The sequence below is a fragment of the Balaenoptera physalus genome (assembly GCF_965194825.1).
Source record: "Balaenoptera physalus genome assembly, chromosome: 11".
NCBI lineage: Eukaryota > Metazoa > Chordata > Mammalia > Artiodactyla > Balaenopteridae > Balaenoptera > Balaenoptera physalus.
This window is the reverse complement of record NC_138896.1, coordinates 23903918-23925062: the sequence shown is the minus strand read 5'-3', so window position 1 is coordinate 23925062 and position 21145 is coordinate 23903918. Positions and strand designations below refer to the sequence as shown.

The 21145-nt window shown below is 45.8% G+C and overlaps 2 protein-coding genes across 2 annotated transcripts; one reads left to right on the top strand and one right to left on the bottom strand.

Moving 5' to 3' along the window:
- Window positions 1–1818: 1818 nt before the first annotated feature.
- On the bottom strand, window positions 1819–3622 carry AIF1 (allograft inflammatory factor 1). The gene is made up of 6 exons (XM_082411595.1): window positions 3471–3622; window positions 3235–3296; window positions 3070–3136; window positions 2684–2725; window positions 2332–2494; window positions 1819–2024 (listed from the first exon to the last, which is right to left on the bottom strand). Exons 1-6 carry the CDS (start codon window positions 3493–3495, stop codon window positions 1940–1942), a joined length of 444 nt encoding a protein of 147 aa, XP_082267721.1. The 5' UTR covers window positions 3496–3622; the 3' UTR covers window positions 1819–1939.
- A 6284-nt stretch (window positions 3623–9906) lies between these two features.
- NCR3 (natural cytotoxicity triggering receptor 3) lies at window positions 9907–21129 on the top strand. The gene is made up of 3 exons (XM_082411592.1): window positions 9907–18674; window positions 19896–20240; window positions 20411–21129. Exons 1-3 carry the CDS (start codon window positions 18494–18496, stop codon window positions 20524–20526), a joined length of 642 nt encoding a protein of 213 aa, XP_082267718.1. The 5' UTR covers window positions 9907–18493; the 3' UTR covers window positions 20527–21129.
- Window positions 21130–21145: the final 16 nt, after the last annotated feature.

Sequence of the window (21145 nt, the reverse complement as noted above, 5' to 3'; positions counted from 1 at the left end):
ACGTTCTCTTTTTTTCATAATACTTGTCATTTTCTAATAGATCATATAAATTTTAAATTATGTTTACTTTTTATTGTCTGTCCTCCTCCCACACCAGTTCCCACAACAGAACGTAAACTTCACAAAGGCAGGGATCTTTGTTTTGTTCACTCTTCTATCCCAAGCACCTGGAATAGGGAATGGAACATAATTAATGTCCAATAAGTGATTTTTTAAATCTTCTTTAGAGTAGCCCCCGCTCACTGCAACTAGAGAAAGCCCGCATGCAGCAACGAAGACCCAACCCAGCCAAAAAAGAAAAAAAAAAATTCTTCTTATCAAAGTGTGTAATATATATGTGTATTTCATATATATATATGAAATTTTGATAACTTTTCATGAACTGAGCAAAACATGTAACCAAAAACAGAACCTTAACTAGCACAAAAGCTGCCCGAGGGCCTCTTGTAGTCACTGCCCTCCCCCAAGGCTAACTATTATCCTGACTTCTAACAATATATATTAGTTTTACTTGCTTTTGTACTTTATATAAATGGAATTGTACAGTAAGGGCTCTTTTATGTCTGTCTTCTTTTGCTCAACATTGTATTAATGAAATTGATCCACATTGTTGCATGTAGTTGTAGTCTGTTCACTCTTATTGCTATATAATAGTAGTCCATTGTGTAAATATAACCCAATTTATTTATCCTGAATGAACAAATTGTTTAAGCTCCAGATCCTTCCTATCCTCCTTGGTGTCGCCAGAGTTGTCGGGAAGATTAAATGAATTAATACACAGAAAGCATCTACCCAGTGTATAGTAGGTGCTCAGTAAAGCTTAGCTATTAATTTTGTTATATTCAGAAATTTTATTGAACCCACATTGATCTCGTCCTCATCTGAAGTCCTATACAGTTACTGTAGCACTCTTTAGGATACCAGCCTGGCTTTACCATTGGAAAGGGCCAAAATGAATGGCCCTAGGGGCCTGATCTGTCCTTGGTACATGAAACAAGCTGGGCCAATTTGATTCTTGCTTTCCAGGGAGTAAGGAAATCTGAAATAGTGGCCAATGACTGGGAGTTGCTGGAGTTAATGCATCTGGACCCCTTGGAGGAAAAGTCCAGGAATAGCCTCACCAAAGGCCTGGGAACTCTCAGGCTCCTGCCTTCCCTGGAATTGGCTTTTTAACCCTTTCTGCCATGCAGGGATCCTGTATCCTCAGAATATGCCCTCAGTACTCTCCTAATACAAGCCCCTTTTCCTTTTATTAGATAGACTCGGTTGTTGTAGCTTGTCCCCAACGGGACCTCAAGACTCATTTTCACTTAAATTATCAGGCTTTATAGTGTCGTGAATCCTTTACTTAATTCAATAACACCAGTTCTTTCATCTATCCATCCATCCATTCATTCAAGTTTTAAACATTATTGAGGGCTTATGATATCTCAGGCACTGCAGGATAGATCATATTACTCTCATTTTCAAATGAAAGACTCAGAGAGGCTGAATAATCATTGAGGTTACAAAGCTTATAGTCATAGAGAATGTTGGTTCACGGTAATCCTTGCTCTTCATCATGAGCTTGGATGATATATTTTTTGTCCGTACATGTCTTTTCATCCCACTTAAATTCCTTGAGGGAGGTCAAGGCTATCTTATACATCTGGAATCCCCCTTGGTGTACAAAACCATCTGCTGTAGTAGACATACTACGGAATTGTTGATGGATTGCTCAGATGGGCAAATCCTTGCTACCCTTCCCTCAAAGACGCTTCACTCCTTCCCAAACCCAGGGAAAAAAAAAATTCCCCAAACAGTGACCAAGCTGATCTGTTGATCTGAAGGAGGGTAGTTTATTTAAATTAGTTTAGCTCTGGCTCACAATTTTGTGTTCTTTTTCCATGTTGGAGTCATAGAAGCCCCTTCAATCCCACCACATCTCCTTCACCACAAATCAGGGCAACTCAGAGATAGCCTTCTTGGCTGGGGGACCCGCTGGCTTCTCCTGTTCTCTTGCTTTCTCTTCATACATCAGGATCCTGATGGAGATGGGAAGAGACACAGGGATCAGGGGACAGTCCTCTCAAGAGAATAAATTTTAGGCTGCTGTGAAAGTCCAGGAAAAGGATGAGGTTTGTGGGGGTGGGAGGAGAAGGAGAAAGGGCAGGAGTGGGAGTACTGGGGACTGTGGGGACCAGAACATGGATGAGGATAGCACCTTGGAAGGGTCTCTCAAAAGACGGAAGAGAAATGCATGCTGAGTAATGTGTAGAAGGTGAACCTGGGGATGGAGGTGGGGGGAGAGGAAACAGGTAAGTATAGGGGAGGTTGGAACTGGACCCTCACATTTTTAGGATGGCAGATCTCTTGCCCAACATCATCTTGAGAAAGTCAGAGTAGCTGAAAGTCTCCCCAGGGCCGCTGGATACCTCCCTGATTAATTTCTTTAGCTCCAGGTGGGTCTTGGGGACCTCAAGTTTCTCCAGCATTCGCTTCAGGGACATGATATCTGGAGGCAGAGGATGGGGGTAAGAAGAGGGGGAGCCTCTCTCACTCTGTCGCCTCTACCTCCTCATCCCCATTCCCCTTCCTGCCCTGGTCGATGGGCCCTCTCCCGAACCACTGGGAATGGAGCACTGTGGGAAAGACCTCCCTCCTCCTAGATCTGCACACTCCCCCAGGATCACCCTTTTCTCACCGATATCTCCGTTTCCATTCAGGTCAAACTCCATGTATTTCTCTGGGTGAGGGGAGAAAGCAGAGAGGGTAAGCACTGGCTGGAGGGTCCCAGGCAGGGGCAGGGCAGGGATTGACCGAGTGCTAGGTGTCGGGGGAAGATGAAGAAGAGGTGGGGCAGGTAGAGGAAGTGTGAAGGTTGGGAGGCTGAGGGCCCTGGTACGGTGTAGGGAACTAGAGGGGCTCCTGAGAGGGGCAGGCCGGGGAAAAGGACTAACCAGGGTGGCGATAGAGGCAGCCTTCCTTTTTCCCACCCCAAAAGTCAACTTCGTTTCTGCCATCTGCTCTCTTCCTGGGGAAATGCTACCCTCCTCACCCCCTTCTCCACCCCTATAGTTTTCCCCTCACTCTTGAAGGCTTCCAGTTTGGAGGGCAGGTCCTCGTCACTGCTATATTTGGGATCATCCAGGAATTGCTGTGGGGGAAAGCAAGAACCTGGGTAGGCCCTCCTGGTCACACACCACCGCCCCCCACCCCGCCCCCCCAGCCCTGCACCTTAGTTCTTCCTTTTACCTTGTTGATTTCACTGAGTCGCTCTTCTTGCTGGGCCTTCAGCAGCCCAAAGGCTTTTCCTCCTGAAGGGGCGCAAAGGTTAATGTAGCCTCACTGCCCCCTGCCTCTCCTCACCCCCAAGCCCAGCCTGAAGCCATCACAATTCTGCCTTCATGGGCCAGATTCCCAGCCCCCAGCCCAGGACTGTCCACCTCCTTTCTCCCGTTTTAGGATCCTGCCTATTCCACCTTCCCTACCCTGTAAATCCCTGGTTTGGCTCATAGCTCAGCAGATGCTGGAGGAGACAGACCAGGCTGGGCGCCTCTCTGTCTGCCAGCTGTCCTCTCCCACCAGCTTCCTGGAGGCCTCCCTCCCAAACTTCCCCTTTCCCCTCGTTCCCTCCTCCTCTGAGTTCCAGGCCTCACTTCCCCATCAGCTTCTGCTGACACTAGCACCCAGGAAGAAGGGGGAGCTGGGTGTAGAAAGGAGATGAGAAAACAACATTCTCCTTAATTCCTCTTAAGGGGAGCCCAGTGTGCGTGTGAAAGAAATATTTCGATAAGCCACCAAAGGAGTGGGGGAAGGTCAGTAAGACCCCAGGGAGCGTTTATTCTCAGGAACAAAGAATCTCTGAACAGGTCTGGAGGTTCAGGTGACTGAGGCCCAGGTTTCACAAGTCTGGACACGCAGGTTTGGATAGGGAGCTGAGGAAAGGCTGACTGAATTTTTCTGCACTGTGGATGGGAGAAGAACCTGAAGTTGCTGGCAGATCTGGGAGGGTGGCAAGATGGGTGCAGGGTCTGGAAAGGGAGAGGTACTTCACTTCCCACCTGGCAGCTCCAGAGAGGCACTTGGAAATATGGAAGTGTCTGACAAAGGAGTCTTTGTTTGCTTTAGGATGTACAATGTAATCCCCTCATCTTATCTCCTTTGAAATTTTCAGTAAAATCTACAGAGCTCTGGAATTTGAGAATTTCAGTAGCTTCTTTGGGGGAATTCCCTGGTGGTCCAGTGGTTAGGACTGTGGCGCTGTCACTGCCGAGGGCCTGGGTTCAATCCCTGGTGGGGGAACTAAAATCCCACAAGCTGCATGACACAGCCAAAAAAAAAAAAAAAAATAGATTCTTTGGAGGCCAGTGGTGCTGAGAGAGATAGCATTGGTGGACACAAGAGCCAGGGGGTGAGGCCGACATTAGGGGTGGGGCGGTGCTGGTCACTGTGGGTTCAACAGAGTGGGGAGTAGCCTCTGATAAATGTCCTCCCTAGGCACACTCTTTATCCCCTTTGCTGCTCTTTTTGGCTAGTGGCTTCTAGGGGAGGCCAGGACAGTGCGTCCCCCTCACTGAGACACTTTAGTCTAAACTCCCCGCCCCAAGCTCCAGCCACTCTGCCCCAGCACTGATGGGCACACCTTTCCTTCTCTCCCCCGCCCCCAACCTATTTCCTCTTCTGCAGCTGGGAGTCTTCATTTCTCACTGCCCTCTCCCTGACCCACATGATTGGGGGAGATGCTGATGGGGACTCTGGCCTCTTGAGTTCCCTTTATCACAGCTTCCTCTCCCCCTGAGGAGAAAGCTGCAACCCTGCCCTCCCGATGGTCTTGGTGCCTAGTGGGGGGAATCTATTTTTTTATTCATACATTCATTCAACAAATATTTATTGAGTGCTTACTATATGCCAGGCACCTTTCTAGGGCCAATGAAACAAATAAATGTAAACTCTTGTCCTCATGGACAATCTAACTGGGGGAGACAGACAATAAAAATAAACAAGTATATTAAAGGTGGTAGGTGCCTATGGAGAACAAAGTAGGGAGGGAGATAGGAAGGGCTGCGCGAACTGCAGATTTAAATAGGGTGCTTAGGGAGGCTTCTCTGAGAAAGTGATATTTGAGCAAAGATTTCAAGGAGGTGAGGGAACAAGCCACGTGGATATATAGGAGGGGAGCATTTCAGGCAGAGGGAACAGCAAACGCAAAGGTCCTAAGGTGAGGACGTGTCTGGATGTCTGAGTATTCGTGAAGCAGCAGGAAGGCCAGTGTAGTGGAGCCAGGTGTGTGAGGGGAAGCAGAGGCAGGAGGTGAGGTCAGATTGCATAGGGCCTTGTAGGCCATTGGGAAGAATCTGGCTTTTATTTGGACTGAGATTGCGTCCCAGAGTAGTCTTTCCCTCGCGGGTGGCTTGGCAGACTACCAAGGTGAGATAGAGCTTAGATGCTCAGAAAAACTTCCTGGGAAAGAGAAAGTGACAGCTGCTCTGACCAAGGGACAAAAATGAAGTGTAAAGAGTAACTAGATGGGCAAGTGAGTGGCGAATGAAACTCAGCATAAGCACAGATGTGGGAAAGCCTGTGAAGAACAGAGATGCGAGAAGACACCTCCCACCAAAACCCAGGGGCCGGCCCGCTGGACCAAAGGGAGGGCAAGCTCACAGTCCGCAGTCAAGGCTGAAGGGGAGGTGGGGCCTCTGGGCAGAGAGCTGCCAGGGAGCAGCTGTGAACCCAGAAATAAGGGAAGTAGGTAACTCTGTGACAGGCTGCAAAATCTAGCTCTGAGGAGAGACATGCAGAATCTCCTTAAAGCAGTGGTTCTCAGCGAGTGGTCCTTCCACCAGCATCACATGGAAACATGTTAGAAACGCACATTGTTGGGCCCCATCCCAGACCTACTGAATCAGAAACTCTGGGGGTGGGGTCCAGCAATAGCTTTTTAACAAGTGCCTCAGATGATTCTGATACACACTCAAGTTTGAGAGCCATGGGCCCTAAAGCAAGAGAGTGACTCCCAAGCCTGCAGGGCTTACTGTCCTCACTGAAGGTGTCAACATGGCTTAAGTACGTGTCAGTGGGTGGTGGGGCTGGTGAGTCTTGGAGGCAGAAGAAGGAGTCACTGAGGCCAGAGTTGTTAGTGTCCAGCCAAGCAGTCAGGGAGAGAATGCTGAGCTGGCTCAAGAAATGACCCGCTAGAACCCTGTGAGGTTAGAGCCCCTTACAGGACTGGCACCGTGTTGCTAAGTGTCCCTGATATGGTTCCACACTCTCCAGGGGAACTCCTGGTTAGAATTAGGCCCCCTGTGTACCTACATGAAGAAAATACACTGGCCAGAAAGCTTGTCTGTGCATGGGGGTGGGGGGGCCTGGATGTCTTCTGTTTGCCCCTCCATTTTCCCTCTCCCACTCTGTTCTCTGCCCCAGGAGACTAACCTGTACAGACTATATCAAGGGCACCTCTGGCTTCTAGCTGTCTTGGCTGATGGGGAGCCTGGCAGGAAAACAACAGGAGGGAGGACATTAAGGGTATTCATTCCTCTGGCTCCCTTCCCACAAGGTCACCTCAGGCTGGCTGACACCTCCATCTATGGGCAATGCTCCTCTCCAGGCAACCTGCTCTACATGATGCTGTCCTTTTCCAGGTTTCAGAAGCCCAGGAAATAACTTTCAGGTGGTCTGTGAATTTGGAAAAGAAAAAAATGTACAACCTCTTCTCACGTCCAACATTACATGTGTTGCCTTGTCAAAGACCACTTCACAGTTTAAAGTTCTTACTCAAGCCAACAACATCTTTTGCACTGATATATCTTTATTAAAGTCTAACTTCAACTTGCCTGTATTTCTTTTTTTAATATTTATTTATTTATTTGGCTATGCCGGGTCTTAGTGTGGCACGCGGGATCTTTCATTGTGGCATGTGGGGTCTAGTTCCCTGACCAGGGATGGAACCCGGGCCCCCTGCATTGGGAGGGTGGAGTCTTACCCACTGGACCGCCAGGGAACTCCCAACTTGCCTCTATTTTAAATCTCTTGTCTTTTAATGTGGTAATAAGTACATGTTTTTTTCTATCCCAATATTTTATTAGTATTTTGATAACTGGAGCTCAATGTAATTGTTTTACTTTGTTATATATTTTTTATTTTACACTTTACCAGAATGCCGAAGAGATCTGTGGCACAAAATGAGTAAAAACCACTGCTGTAATCTCTCCTCCCTCATCCCTTTGGGCCGGGGTAACAATATGCCTTGTGATTCACGTATACCTGACCCACACCTTTGTAAATAAACTATCTCTGGGCACTTCCCTGGTGGTCCAGTGGCTAAGACTCTGCGCTCCCAATGCAGGGGGCCTGGGTTCCATCCCTGGTCAGGGAACTAGATCCCACATGCAGCAACTAAGAGTTCACACGGCACAACTAAAGATCCCGCATGCCGCAGCTAAAAAAAGATCCTGCGTGCTGCAACTAAAGATCCCGCGTGCTTCAACTAAGACCCAGCCCAGCCAAATTAAAAAAACAAAACAAAACTGTCTCCTCAAATGAACCAAATTTGAGAACCTGAATGGATACAGTGTACATGTGTGTATGGGGGGAGTGTGGGGGGCTGGGAAGAAACGGATCTCTGCTGCAGCTCTATTTCTTATTGTAAATGAACAAAAGGGCATCCTGGTGTTTGCACCAGACTCAGGGGCTTGGTTAACAAGAGGCTTTCCCTGAGGCGGGAAAACAAGTTAGGATTCTGAGTCTACAAGGGACAGCTCTGTAGAACCATAACCGACTCACCAACATTGCTTTTGCCAAAAAGTCTTTTCTTTTCTAAAAAGCCTCCTTGTAGGGCTTTGAGGGAAATGTGGCAGCCGTTTATTTCTAAGTTTCCCCTCTTGACGCCTGTAAAGAGATTGGAAACACACACACACGTGCACGCGTGCGCTACATTTTCAGTGAAGCTAGGAGATACAGAGTACCTACAAACTCCGATTTATGTGTCTGTGTGACCAAATTCCCCGCTGAGCAGGCATTCCCCAGGAGTGCCTCTGAGAAGAGCAGGGGAGTAGGGAGGGTCCCAGTGACTGCTAAAAAAAAAAAAAAAAAGCAAATATTCCTTCCTGGGAGGAAAGGCCTCACCCCTGGAGGGAAAAGCTGAGGGCAGTGCTGACTGAACAGATTCAAATACCCGTAAAGGTGGAGAGAGAATGTTTTAAAGCAGCCACAGGGACCCAGGTGTGGCAGCAAAATTCTCCTAATATTAAGTGCACCACCTTAGGTGCACTTGGGAGATGGCAGCCTGTGAGGTCTCCTGTGAAATAAAGAAGCCTAAGGTTGGGGGTAAATGCTTACTTAACTGAGAGAGGTTCTCAGAGGCCAAGGAGGTAGTGGCTACACAGAGGTGCCAAATTTAAGGAAATAATCCATTGTGATGGCAAAAGAGGAGTCCTTGAACTTGTAAGTCTGGAAAGCCATCCTGACCCCCCAGCAAACGTCCTCCTGTTAATAATTTAGAAAAATCTAGCTCATTTAAATATGAGTGGAACTTCCCCAGTGGCGCAGTGGATAGGACTCCACGCTCCCAATGCAGGGGGCCCGGATTCGATCCCTGGTCAGGGAACTAGATCCCACATGCATACCGCAACTAAGAGTTTGCATGCCACAACTAAGGAGCCCACGAGCTGCAACTGAGCCCGCCTGCCGTAACTAAGGAGCTCACGTGCCTCAACTAAGACCTGGTGCAACCAAATAAATAAATAAATACTAAAAAATCCCCCTAAACTGATAAGCTTTTAAAAAAAAAATGAGTAACAAAAAGAAATGACCAGGGCTTCCCTGGTGGCGCAGTGGTTAAGAATCCACCTGCCAATGCAGGGGACACGGGTATGAGCCCTGGTCCGGGAAGATCCCACATGCTGCGGAGCAACTAAGCCCGTGTGCCACAATTACTGAGCCTGCACTCTAGAGCCCGCGAGCCACAACTACTGAGCCCGTGTGCCACAACTGCTGAAGCCTGTGCTCCTAGAGCCTGTGCTCCACAACAAGAGAAGCCACAGTAAGGGGAAGCCTGTGCACTGCAACGAAGAGTAGCCCCCGCTTGCCGCAACTAGAGAAAGCCCGCGTGCAGCAACGAAGGCCCAACGCAGCCAAAAATAAAATAAATAAATAAATTTATTAAAAAAAAAAAAGAAATGACCAAAGCATCTGTTCAATTAACTATGAAAAAAAAGGTAAAGAAGAAGAACACAATTTTCCAACAGATGACAACACACCAGAAATGTATTGCCAAAAGCAGGTGGAAACTGTGGCCCAAAATTCCATCATGAATTGAAAAACAACAAAACTTAGCATAGCCTTTTAACAGTGAAGGAAGGCCACATATCAGAAATCCAAATACTCCCACAAGAAATGATGGTTAACAGAGGGTACTAATAGGAACATGAGGAAATGTATACAAAAAAAAAAAAAAAGACAAAGCCATTTCAAAAACATACACTAAATTTCACTGGAGAAGAGAGGCATTTGTTATACAGTCCTAATTTTTAAAACCATAAATGACTGTTGTGAAATGATTTTTTTTCTATTTTAAAAATTTGAGTAGTTGTTTATCATAAACACCTTTTGTAAAATGCTTTTATTGGGGCTTCCCTGGTGGCGCAGTGGTTGAGAATCTGCCTGCCAATGCAGGGGACACGGGTTCGAGCCCTGGTCTGGGAAGATCCCACATACCGCAGAGCAACTAGGCCCGTGAGCCACAGCTGCTGAGCCTGCGCGTCTGGAGCCTGTGCTCCACAACAGGAGAGGCCGCGATAGTGAGAGGCCTGTGCACCGCGATGAAGAGTGGCCCCCGCTTGCCACAACTGGAGAAAGCCCTCGCACAGAAACGAAGACCCAACACACCCAAAAATAAATAAATAAATTTATTTAAAAAAAAAAATGCTTTTATTGTATTGATTGAGATGGTCATACGAATTTTCCTCCCTCATCTCTTCATGCATTGAGTTGTATGAATGGAAACTAGGTATTGCTTGGTTAAGGTTTTTTTGTTTTTGTTTTTGTTTTTGTTTTTTTTGGCCATGGTGTGCAGCATGCGGGATCTTAGTTCCCTGACCAGGGATCGAACCCATGCCCCTTGCAGTGGAAGCACGGAGTCCTAACCACTGGACCACCAGGGAATTCCTGATTAAGTTTTACATTATTTAGTCAATTCTGGTTTAGGTTTGCTAATATTTTTAAGTTTTTTTTTTCTTGCATCTATGTTCGTGAGGGAAATTGTTTTATAATCTTCCTTTCTCAAATTGTCCTTGCCTCTAAATCCTCTCCTGAAACATAATGTAGACATATGATTGTGCAGTACGTGGAATTCTCAATAGACTCTCTGCATAAAAAGAAATTAGATCTGAAGCAATTGTGAAAAATGTTAACATCTGACAAAGCTAGGCACTGGGTACATAGGTATTCATTATATTATTCTCTATTAATATTTCAAATGCTGAAAATATTTCATGATAAAAATCTAAAAGAAGGTACTTCTCTGGTGGCGCAGCGGTTAAGAATCCGCCTGCCAACGCAGGGGACACAGGTTTGAGCCCTGCTCCAGGAAGATCCCACATGCTGCGGGGCAACTAAGCCCGTGCACCACAACTACTGAGCCTGTGCCCTAGTGCCTGCAAACCACAACTACTGAGCCCACATGCCACAACTACTGAAGCCCACGTGCCTATAGCCCGTGCTCCGCAACAAGAGAAGCCACCACAATGAGAAGCCCATGCACCACAATGAAGAGTAGCCCCTGCTCACAGCAACTAGAGAAAGCTCGCACGCAGCAACGAAGACCCAGTGCAGCCAAAAATAAATAAATAAATAAATAATAAATTAAAAAAAAAAAAAAAACTAAAAGAAAACAGAGTGCTACTAGGCACCAGTCAGAATAGCTAAAATTAAAAAGACTGACAATACCAAGTGCTGACAAGGGTGTGGAGCAACTGGAACTCTCATACACTGCTGGTGGGAATGTCAAATGTTACAGCGACTCTGGAAAATGGTTTGGTACTTCATTATAAGCATAAACATAGAATTACCATAAGACTCAGCCATTTTACTCTTAGATATTTACCCCAAAGAAAGGAAAACGTATGTCCACACAACGATTCATATACAAAATGTTCATGGCAGCTCTATTCATAATATCTTTTAAAAGATTGGAAATAGCACAAATATCCATCAACAGGTAAATGGATAAACAAATTATGGTACATCCACACAATGGAATACTACTCATCAATAAGAAGGAATTAACTACTGACACATGCAACAACATGGATGAATCTCAAAAGACATGCTGAGCAAAAAAAGCAAGATGCAAAAGGATACATACTGTATGATTCCACTTATGTGGAAGTTTAGAAAGACAAATCATCTAGAGTGACAGAAAGAGGATCAGTGGTTGCCTGGGAAGGGACACAGTGGAACTTTTTAGGGTAATAATATCTTTTATACCTTGATTGTGATAGTGCTTACACTATCATTTGTCAAAACTTATCAAAATGTACACTTAAAATTGGTTCTTTGATTATATGTAAAGTATACTTTAATAAAACTGGTTTTTAAAAATTATTTATTTAAAAAAAATTGTCCTTGCCTGGCTTTTGTAGCAAGGTTATATTAATCTCGTGAAGTAAGTTGAGAAACTTTTCCTGTTTTCTGACCACTAGAATAATGTTTTTTTGGCGGGGGTTGCTGCATTGGGTCTTCATTGCTGCGCAGGAGCTTTTTCTCTAGTTGTGGTGAGCAGGGGCTACTCTTTGTTGTGGTGTGCGGGCTTCTCATTGCGGTGGCTTCTCTTGTTGCAGAGCACGGGCTCTAGGTCTGAGGGCTTCAGTAGTGGCAGCATGCAGGCTCAGTAGTCGTGGAGCACAGGCTTATTTACTCCTCGGCATGTGGGATCTTCCCGGACCAGGGATTGAACCCATGTCCTCTGCATTGGCAGGCAGATTCTTAACCACTGCACCACCAGGGAAGTCCCTAGAATAATTTTTATATGACTGGAATGATCTCTGTTTTGAAGATTTCATAACTATCTGGGCTTGATGATGTTTTTGGTGCTTAAATTTTGAACATCTGATTCAATTTCTTTAATGGTTATAGGTATATCAGGCTGCTAATTTTTTCTTGAGTCAGTTTTGGTCATATATTTTTCTAGAAAATTATTCATCTTATCAAAGTTTGCAATCTAAATATCTAATGTATCAGACATTACATTCCCTATAAATTACTTTTTTTGTGTGTATGTGTATGCCTTTTCTTTTTCTGTTTTACCAGTCTGGTCAGAGATTTTTAATATAAGTAGTCTCTGTAAATATGTATTTGTTTTCTGCTCTATTATTTCTTTGTTTTCTAGTTCATTAATTTCTAAAAGTATCTTTATTATCTTCTTCCTAAATTTTGGGGGATACTCTGTGCACTTTTTCTAATTTCTTGAAACGTCTGTTCAACTCATTGATTTTCAAACTTTCTTTCCTAATCCTCACATTTACTTTCTTCCATGAATTGTTTTAGCTACATCCCACAGTTTAGTTAGGCAGTGTTTTCACTGTCATTCAGTTCAAAAAAAAATTTTTTTTTTTTTTTGGCCATGCCGAGTGGCTTGTGGGATCTTAGTTCCCCGAACCAGGCCCCGCCGAGTCCTAACTGCTGGACCGCCAGGAAATTCCCAGTTCAAAATATTTTAAATTCCATTATATTTTCTTTTAACCTTTGAATTATATAGAAGTAAGTTTTTAAAGTTTACAAATACAGGGACTTCCCTACTGGTCCAGTGGTCAGGACTCCGTGCTCCCAATGTAGGGGGCCCGGGTTCAATCCGTGGTCAGGGAACTAGATCCCACATGCATGTCGCTGCTAAAGATCTGCATGCTGCAATGAAGATCCCGCACCGCAACTAAGACCTGGCGCAGCCAAAATAAATATAAATAAATAAATAAATAATTTTAAAAGTTTACAAATACATTAGAAATGCATTTTTAAATTTTCCAAATGTATGATAAATATTCTTTGTTACTCTTTTACACTGTCATGGATTTTGGTCAGCAATTGTGTTCTAAATGATTTTGATTATTTTTTCTAAACCTCTCTCTGTGTACCTGAAAACAATGGATATTTTCTAATTATTCTAATATTCTACATAATCCCATTACATCAAGCTTCTTAATTGTCTGCTTTTACTCTTTTATATCTTTAGTAATTATGTGCTTGTTTGATTTATCAGTTTCTGAGAGATGTGAGTTAAAGTCTTCCTCTAATATTGTAGTTTAATTTTTTTTAAAAAAAGGATCCTTGCACAGAGTGTCCGTGGGCACCCAGGACCACCCAGGAGTGGTCCCAGCCAGCCAGCCTGGCAGAGTTAAGGAAGGCTTCTCAGTGGGGTGGGGGGTGGTGATCAGTTCCCAGAGGAAGAGGAGAGCACTTTGCCAGCCTTGGCTCATTCTCCCACTCAAAGAGAAATGGGGGAGAAAGAGGGTGAGAGATGGGGTGGGGGAAAGAGGTGTCCTGATGGGGAAGGGTGGGAGGGACAATGTGGAGAAAGATGGGAAAGCAGAAAGAGATGTGGAGACAGATGGGGGAAGAGAAAGAGAAATATGGAGAGAGAGGGTGTCTGTCACATGGAAGGTGCTCGCTAACTATTTGTTGAATGAATGAATTAGTGAATAAGCAGATGTTTGCGTGCGCGTGCACATTAGCCTGTGTACATGGATGTGTGTGTGCATGTGTGTGTGAGATGTTTAGAGAGATGCAGCATGTAGATAGAAAGATAGGGAAGAAACAAGTCATATTAATAAAGATGGTGAGACAAAAAATAGAGTTGTGGACAGAGATATATGAGAGATAAGGAGAGAGGTAAGGGAAAGAGAGATCAGAGAAGATGAAGATAGGATGTCTAGCACATGGAAGGCACTCAGTAAAGGCATAGTTGAATAGATGGATGAGCCCTGATGCTCAGATAGGGAGGCGTGGAATGGATATTGAGAAGAAACCCACTATCCATCGGAGAAGCAATTGTCCTAGTTTCATCCTGAGATGATGAGGGCCTTAACTAGCAGTGAGAATCAAAAGGCAGAGAAAGATACTTAGATATCTCAGAGGCAGAATGGATAGCACTTGGGGTTTGTTTGGATGGGGGAATGGAGGGAGAAGGCAGAATAGGATAAGTCCCAGGATTTTGCTTTGAGTGACTGGGTAGATTGTTTCCATTCACTGGGGTGGGGAATATAGAAGGCTGACCTGGTTTGGGTAGACACTGATGATTTTGAAATGCCTGTGGAACATTCTGGAGGAGATGTCTAGAGGGAAGTTAGATAATCTGGACTCAGATCTCAGAAAGAGGCCTGAGGTAAAGGTACAAATTTAGATGGAGACATAGACTGGGGACTCGACAGAGACTAGCAGTAGTTAAAACTGCGGCTATGGACTTCCCTGGTGGTGCAGTGGTTAAGAATCCATCTGCCAATGCAGGGGACATGGGTTCGAGCCCTGGTCCGGGAAGATCCCACATGCTGCGGAGCAACTAAGCCCGTGCGCCACAACTACTGAGCCTGCGCTCTAGAGCCTGCAAGTCACAACTACTGAGCCCGCGTGCCACAACTACTGAAACCTGCACGCCTAGAGCTGGTGGTCTGCAACAAGAGAGGCCACCGCAATGAGAAGCCCGTGCACCGCAATGAAGAGTAGCCCCCGCTCACCGCAACTAGTGAAAGCCCGCACAGCAACGAAGACCCAACGCAGCCAAAAATACATGCATACATACATACATACATACATAAATGTATTTATTTAAAAAAAACACAAAACTGTGGCTATGACAGAATTGCCTAGGTAAGCCCATAGTATATGCTCAGTTGAATGAAAGTAAGAGAAACATCCCGGAAGTCTTCCAACAGGAGAATGGTGTGAAAGCACATATGGAGGGTACAGGAGTTGGGAGGGACTCAGATCTGATTGCTTTTATGTCCCTGTGAAAGAAGAGGTAAGATGGAGAAAAGATCCAAGGTATAGGTCATGTAGAGTCAAGGTGATGGATGGAGTGGACAAGGTGAAGGAACTGTGAAATTAGTGTATTTAAAAGTAATTTGCGGGCTTCCCTGGTGGCACAGTGGTTGAGAATCTGCCTGCCAATGCAGGTGACATGGGTTTGAGCCCTGGTCTGGGAAGATCCCACATGCCGCGGAGCGACTAGGCCCGTGAGCCACAACTACTGAGCCTGCGCGTCTGGAGCCTGTGCTCCGCAACATGAGAGGCCGCGATAGTGAGAGGCCCGCGCACCGCGATGAAGAGTGGCCCCCACTTGCCGCAACTAGAGAAAGCCCTCGCACAGAAACGAAGACCCAACACAGCCATAAATAAATAAATAAATAAATAAATAAATAAATAAATAAATAAATTTAAAAAAAAAGAAGACCTTAAAAAAAAATACACTTTAAAAAAAAAAAAGTAATTTGCAAGTTGTGTGCAAGAATGTTCATAGGAGATGTACTCATAATATCAAACCAATAGAAATAATCCAATTGTATACCATCAGGTGAATGGATAAACAAACTGTGGTACATCCATATAATGAAATACCACTCAGCAACAAAAAGGAACAAGCCACTGACACCTGGAACAACATAGATGAATTTCACAGACATTATGCAGAATGAAGGAAGCCAGATACAGTAGTGTATACTACATGATTCCATTTGTATGAAGTTCAAGAACAGATTAAACTAATCTATAGGGGTATAAATCAGTAGTTGCTCCTGGGAGGGGGAGGGGATTGACCAAAGAGGGGCATAGGAGAGTTTCCTGGGGTGGTGGAAATGATCTGTATCTCAATTGCAGTGCTGTTTACATGGGTGTATATATTTGCCAGAGGTCATCAAACTGTACACTTAAGATCTATGTACTTTACTATATATATATATATATATATATATATATTTACATCTGTATATAATGTCGTATACATGGACATTAAATCTTCCAGAGAGATGGCAGAGATTGAAATAGGAAGCTGGAGAGTCGGGCGTCTGCTCTTGGTGAATGTGAGGGAGTTGGACAATGACAGCAAGAAGGAGAGGCCAAAGGAGGTGGGGTGAACCTCAGAGGAGTCATGGTCAGAGGGTGAAAGTATAGCCTGAGAACCGTTAATTAGTTGAAAAATATTTATAAGGACTCAGCTGGAGGAGAAGTCACCCAAGTCTCACCCTTGCCAACACATAGAGGAGGAAACACCAGGTGAGATGCGATCACTTGTGCTGGGATTCCAGAATCTCTTCTGTTTTTTTCACTCCTTTTCCTGCTCTAAGCTCTAAGTTGGGAGTTTGTTGGCCCTGACCACCCTCAAGGCAGCCCACAGCTGGATGTTAAAGCAATCAGACCAGAGACGTGTGTACATCCATTTCACAACTTTCCTACTTGTTGCCTTTCTTCTTGAGTACCTGGTAAAAGTTTCTTTTGAAAAGTTACATCCTTGAGTTTGCTGAGCGGATTAGCACAGCAGTTCCCATCCCACAGGTTAAAGTTCCCTAGAGGGTCTCAGATTTATTGAAAGGGTCCTTGAATCCACACATACACCAGGATTTATTCTAGATGGACTTTAAAAAAAGCCAAGTACTGTCTTCATAATCCACAACAGTTTTGGATATTGGAAATCTTAGGTGGACAAAAGAGGTTGAAAGAGCAAAACACCTTTGAGTTCAGGCCCAGCTATAATCTTGGTCATTCTAGCCCAGGACTGGGGAGGAGATAAAGCCTAACACACACTGACCCTCCACTACAGTGGAGTCTGAAAACTGACAGACGCTACTCCCATTTTACAGATATGTAAGTAGGGGAACCATGATTCCTATTTACGTTGACTTGGCTTCTAAGCTGCATTGCCCTGGGACATGGAGTAGTGCCATGTGATTAATTATATGCCCTGTGAAATATGGAGTTTTATCCTCAGGCCAGTTGCCCATTCCAGCCCCTCACCCCCGCTCCACTGGTGGTGATCTTCCCTCCCTCCCCAAACCATGGGGTTCTCACAGTTGAGTACAAGAGACAATTTGCTCCACATTGACCCTTTGGGGATGGGGATGGGGCGTTGATAGGACAAGGCAAGGTAAGGGACAGGGCAGAAGCTGGAATTAAGGCCCAGTTGAGAAAAGCCACATATTGGTGCTTCAGGCCTCCCTCTTCTCTGTGACCACCAGGGGGCAGCCCTTGCCTTGCCATGGCACCTCATTTCCACACCCTCTGGTTAGATGGCCCTGAGGAGGCAGCCACTCCACTAAAAGAGAATGGCTGAGTCAGTCCTTCCCAGATTGTGAGGTACCGTGCTTGTCTAGGTGGTTCAGAGAGGTTCAATAATTTGTTCAAGATTATGTAACTAGTTTGTAGGGGAGCTGATCACAGCCTGACTTCAAGCCAGCATTCTTAACCATAAAATTACTACTTCTCCAAAAATGCTCCAGATCACTGCAGTGGAGATTAAGACTGCACGATCTATGGCTGTATTGTGAAAACAGCGAGAAACTCGGACAGAAAGAAAGAATATGTACTGATATAAAAGGAGCCAGAGGGAAAATGTGTGGCGAGGGCTGGGCGGGCTTCACCCAGCATATTACATATCATCCTCTATTCTCTGTGCTGTGTTATCTCATGTAGGTGTGTAATACGTATGCAAGAGTGTGTTGCATACTCTTGTACTAATCCCTGCATAACCTGGGAGTTACGTGTAACATAATGGTGTAACATAATGTGTATTTCATTTGGGTCTGTCAAAATGCATTTCATGTAATGGAGGCACTTTGTGATTTCTCAATGTTAGCTAAATAATGAATAAAATAAAAAATGAGTGAATTGACCAGTGGGTGATAAATCTGTGCAGAACACACCTGGTAAAGCAGACCTCTGCAAGAGGTGTATTCCTTTAACAGGGATCTGAATGTGAATGAATCCAAACTTCCCCATCAGTGGCACTCACTCTGCCAATCCACCCAAGTCAACACATCCTAAGTGAAACAGGGTGATTGCTACGCAAATGCAGCTTCCAGACAAAGTCCCTGGCAACTCCCTGCTGCCACCAATCAGCTGACTTCTGCTAATCCTCTCACTTATAGAATTTCTAGAGCAGCCCTGGGGGAGGGCCGGACTCAAAGGAAGGGAATAGATGGGGTGGACCTGGGCACTACTGAGCCAAGGGGAGGGGAAGTAGGTTAGCTCTGAGCCCAGAAAGGCTCTTGGAGGCTAATTCTTGGTAAAGGGTTGGTCTTCTTGAACCTCAAAAAATAGGGGAACCACATCCTGGTCTCACCCGTCCACCCACCCACCCTAGCATTACCGGCCATCTAAGCCCCACCCTCCCCCTCAAACACTTAGGCAACATGCCCACATGCTGCCCCCACCTCCTAACGACCCAGATATCACCGTCAGCCGCATCCTCTTTCCTCAGGGAGGTGTGCATCTGATGCCCGAGGCCCTAGGGAGTTGAGGTCCTTTGTAAGTGATGTGTGAGTCCTGTGTGTCACAGGAAGCTCCCCATCCCCATCCAGTGACCAAAGTCCTGGTCAAAACTAGTGGGTTGTTTTCCTCCACCCAGACCTCACTGCTCATGTCCCCCTCGTCAACAGGAACACCCTTCGACATGGCCCGGATGCTGTTGCTCATCTTCATCACGGTCCATCCAGGTGACAGGGGTTTCTCCCAGGACCCTGAGGGGTGTGGGGGTGGGAGGATGGAGGATGGGGGAGGTTGGACATAGATGTCCCGGGGGAGCAGACTGGGTGGGGGCTGAAAGCAGGGGGTCCCTCCATAAAGCTGATACCCAGTGGGCTTCCCCAGTTCGCAGTTCCCTCCCTGTCACCAGCTGGGAAGGTCATTCTCCAGCTTCCATCCCAGAACTCTTCCTTCCCAGCCACGTTCCTAACAAGATAAAGTTTAAAGAACCAGTAAAAAAAGGGCTTGAAGGAAGGAAGGGCTTGAAGGAAGGGGTCAAATCTTTTTAAGGGGTCAGTTTTAATTCGATGAGTTTAATAAACTTATTAAACAAGGCTTATTATCTAGGGTCTAGATATAATTAGGAGTTTAGGAGATCTAATTAAATCTAAGTTAAGTTTCTTAATGAAACTGATTTTAATTGTCAGACATATTCATTAACTAAAGGCAGTGTGGATTCCAGACCAGCATCAGCATCAGCGGGGACCTAGGGCAAATTCTCAGGACCCACTCCAGACCCACTGAATAAAAAATTCTGGGAGTGGAGCCTGGGAATCTGTTTTAACAAGCCCTCCAGGTGATTCCAACGTGCTCTCAAGTTTGAGAATCACTGAAATAGAAGAATGATTAGTAAATTTCATTAACTAGAGAATTTAATCAAGAATTTTAATAATTGGTTTAATTCATCAATTTAGGTAAGTTAAATAGGGATCCCAAGCAATTATAGCCATGTCTTCACCTGGAGATTTAATTAGTTAATGCTCTTTAACAAAAAAAAAAACCCAAAGTAGCAAGGATGGTATGCTACAGAATGCTATTAGTACTAAGATAATACCTGGAATAATATAATTAATGCTATTAGTTAACTAGGCAGCCACATTCATGAATGAGCTTCACTTTCACTGCGACAAGTTAAATTTCAGCAAAATGTTACTAGTGAACGGAACTGGAGAATGATGGGAGAGGGTGAGGGTGAGAGTTGGTATGGGAAAGAATTTGAAAAACAATTTAATAAGCAATGTTAAGAAATTAGATTGGTAAAGAGGAAAGGATTAATGAGACATCTAAAGTGCTCATCCCTCTGGGCCCTCTGTGGGTGGGGTACAGCAGGGATAGTCTACTGCAAGCTCTCTTGTCCTTTCTCTTTGGAGTAATTGGGGAGGCGTTTCTCTGGGTCTTCTCTCTGCCCCCAGGATCCTGTGCTCTCTGGGTGTCCCAGCCCCCTGAGATCCGTACCCAGGAGGGCACCCCTGCCTTCCTGCCCTGTTCCTTCAATGCCAGCCAAGGGAAATTGGCCATTGGTTCTGTCACGTGGTACCAGGACAAAGTGGCCCCAGGGAAGGAGGTGAGGAATGAGACCTCAGAGTTCAGGGGCCGCCTGGCCCCTCTTCCCTCTTCCCGCTTCCTCTGTGACCACCAGGCTGAGCTGCACATCTGGGACACCCGAGCCCGTGACGCCGGAGTCTACGTGTGCAGGGTGGAGGTGCTGGGCCTGGGTGTCGGAACAGGGAATGGGACTCTGCTGGTGGTGGAGAAAGGTGAGGTGCTGGGAAGCTGTGCCTCCTTGGCCGAAGGCCCCACTCTCCCTGGTAGTCGAGTCGAGAGTCCTTCCCTGAGGCCCGCTGTCCTCCCTAAGCCTGTGCACGCTCCTTCCCAGGGTCTCCTTTCCTAAGCCCTTCTCCCGCTCCCCATCCCCGCCCACATGCAGGACCTCCTCAGCTAGCGGCCGGCACAGTCTTCCTCCTTCGGGCTGGGTTCTATGCCTTCAGCTTTCTCTCAGTGGCCATGGGCAGCACCATCTATTACCAGGGCAAATGTGAGTAGTGGAGCCGGGACAATGGGCGCAGAGATGGGAGGGGCACTGAGAGGGCTGGAGCAGGCGGAGACAGAGACCAAGAAGAGAAGGAGGGCTGCAGCACTGAGCTACTCCTGTGGCCTCTCCACCAGGCCACTGTCACATGGGAACACACTGCCACTCCTTGGATGGCCTCTGATGAGTGATTTCAGACCCCAGTGATCCCAAGTTCTTCAAGAGACCCCCCCCCCAATAAATCCCTCTCTGCCCCACCATTAACTCCTTTTGTGTATTTCCTGCTCTATCTCTAGATGCCCCAATGTGCCCTGTTCTGGGTTCTCCCAACTCTTACTCTCCCTTCTACCAAGTCTGGTCTGGAAAGGTCCAAGGAGGGAGCTTCCCAGGATTGTGCCTAGAGTCCCCTCCCACCATCATCCTGAGACTCAACACACCTCCTTCTCCCACCCAGGAGGCTAAGGCCCTTTGTTCTGAGAAAAGTGGAATATCAGACATGATTAGTTCTACTTCTCAATGGCCCACAGACAAATGCTCTTTTCTGGCCTTCAGGGGAGCTTGGGTCCCTAAACACTCTTCTTCACCCAGTGAATCCCAGGTGGGTAAGAATGGGTGGGAGAGTAAGTTGCTTAG

Bases quoted from the DNA above. Each gene is read 5' to 3' on its own strand.
- AIF1 (XM_082411595.1), bottom strand. From the start codon at position 3,495: ATGAGCCAAACCAGGGATTTACAGG. The intron at 3,297-3,470 runs GTAGGGAAGGTG...GCGCCCCTTCAG, and splicing joins CCAAACCAGGGATTTACAGG to GAGGAAAAGCCTTTGGGCTG. The intron at 2,025-2,331 runs GTGAGGGTCCAG...CATCTCCATCAG, and splicing joins AGATCTGCCATCCTAAAAAT to GATCCTGATGTATGAAGAGA.
- NCR3 (XM_082411592.1), top strand. From the start codon at position 18,494: ATGTGTGAGTCCTGTGTGTCACAGGAAGCTCCCCATCCCCATCCAGTG. The intron at 18,675-19,895 runs GTGACAGGGGTT...CTCTGCCCCCAG, and splicing joins CTTCATCACGGTCCATCCAG to GATCCTGTGCTCTCTGGGTG. The intron at 20,241-20,410 runs GTGAGGTGCTGG...GCCCACATGCAG, and splicing joins TCTGCTGGTGGTGGAGAAAG to GACCTCCTCAGCTAGCGGCC.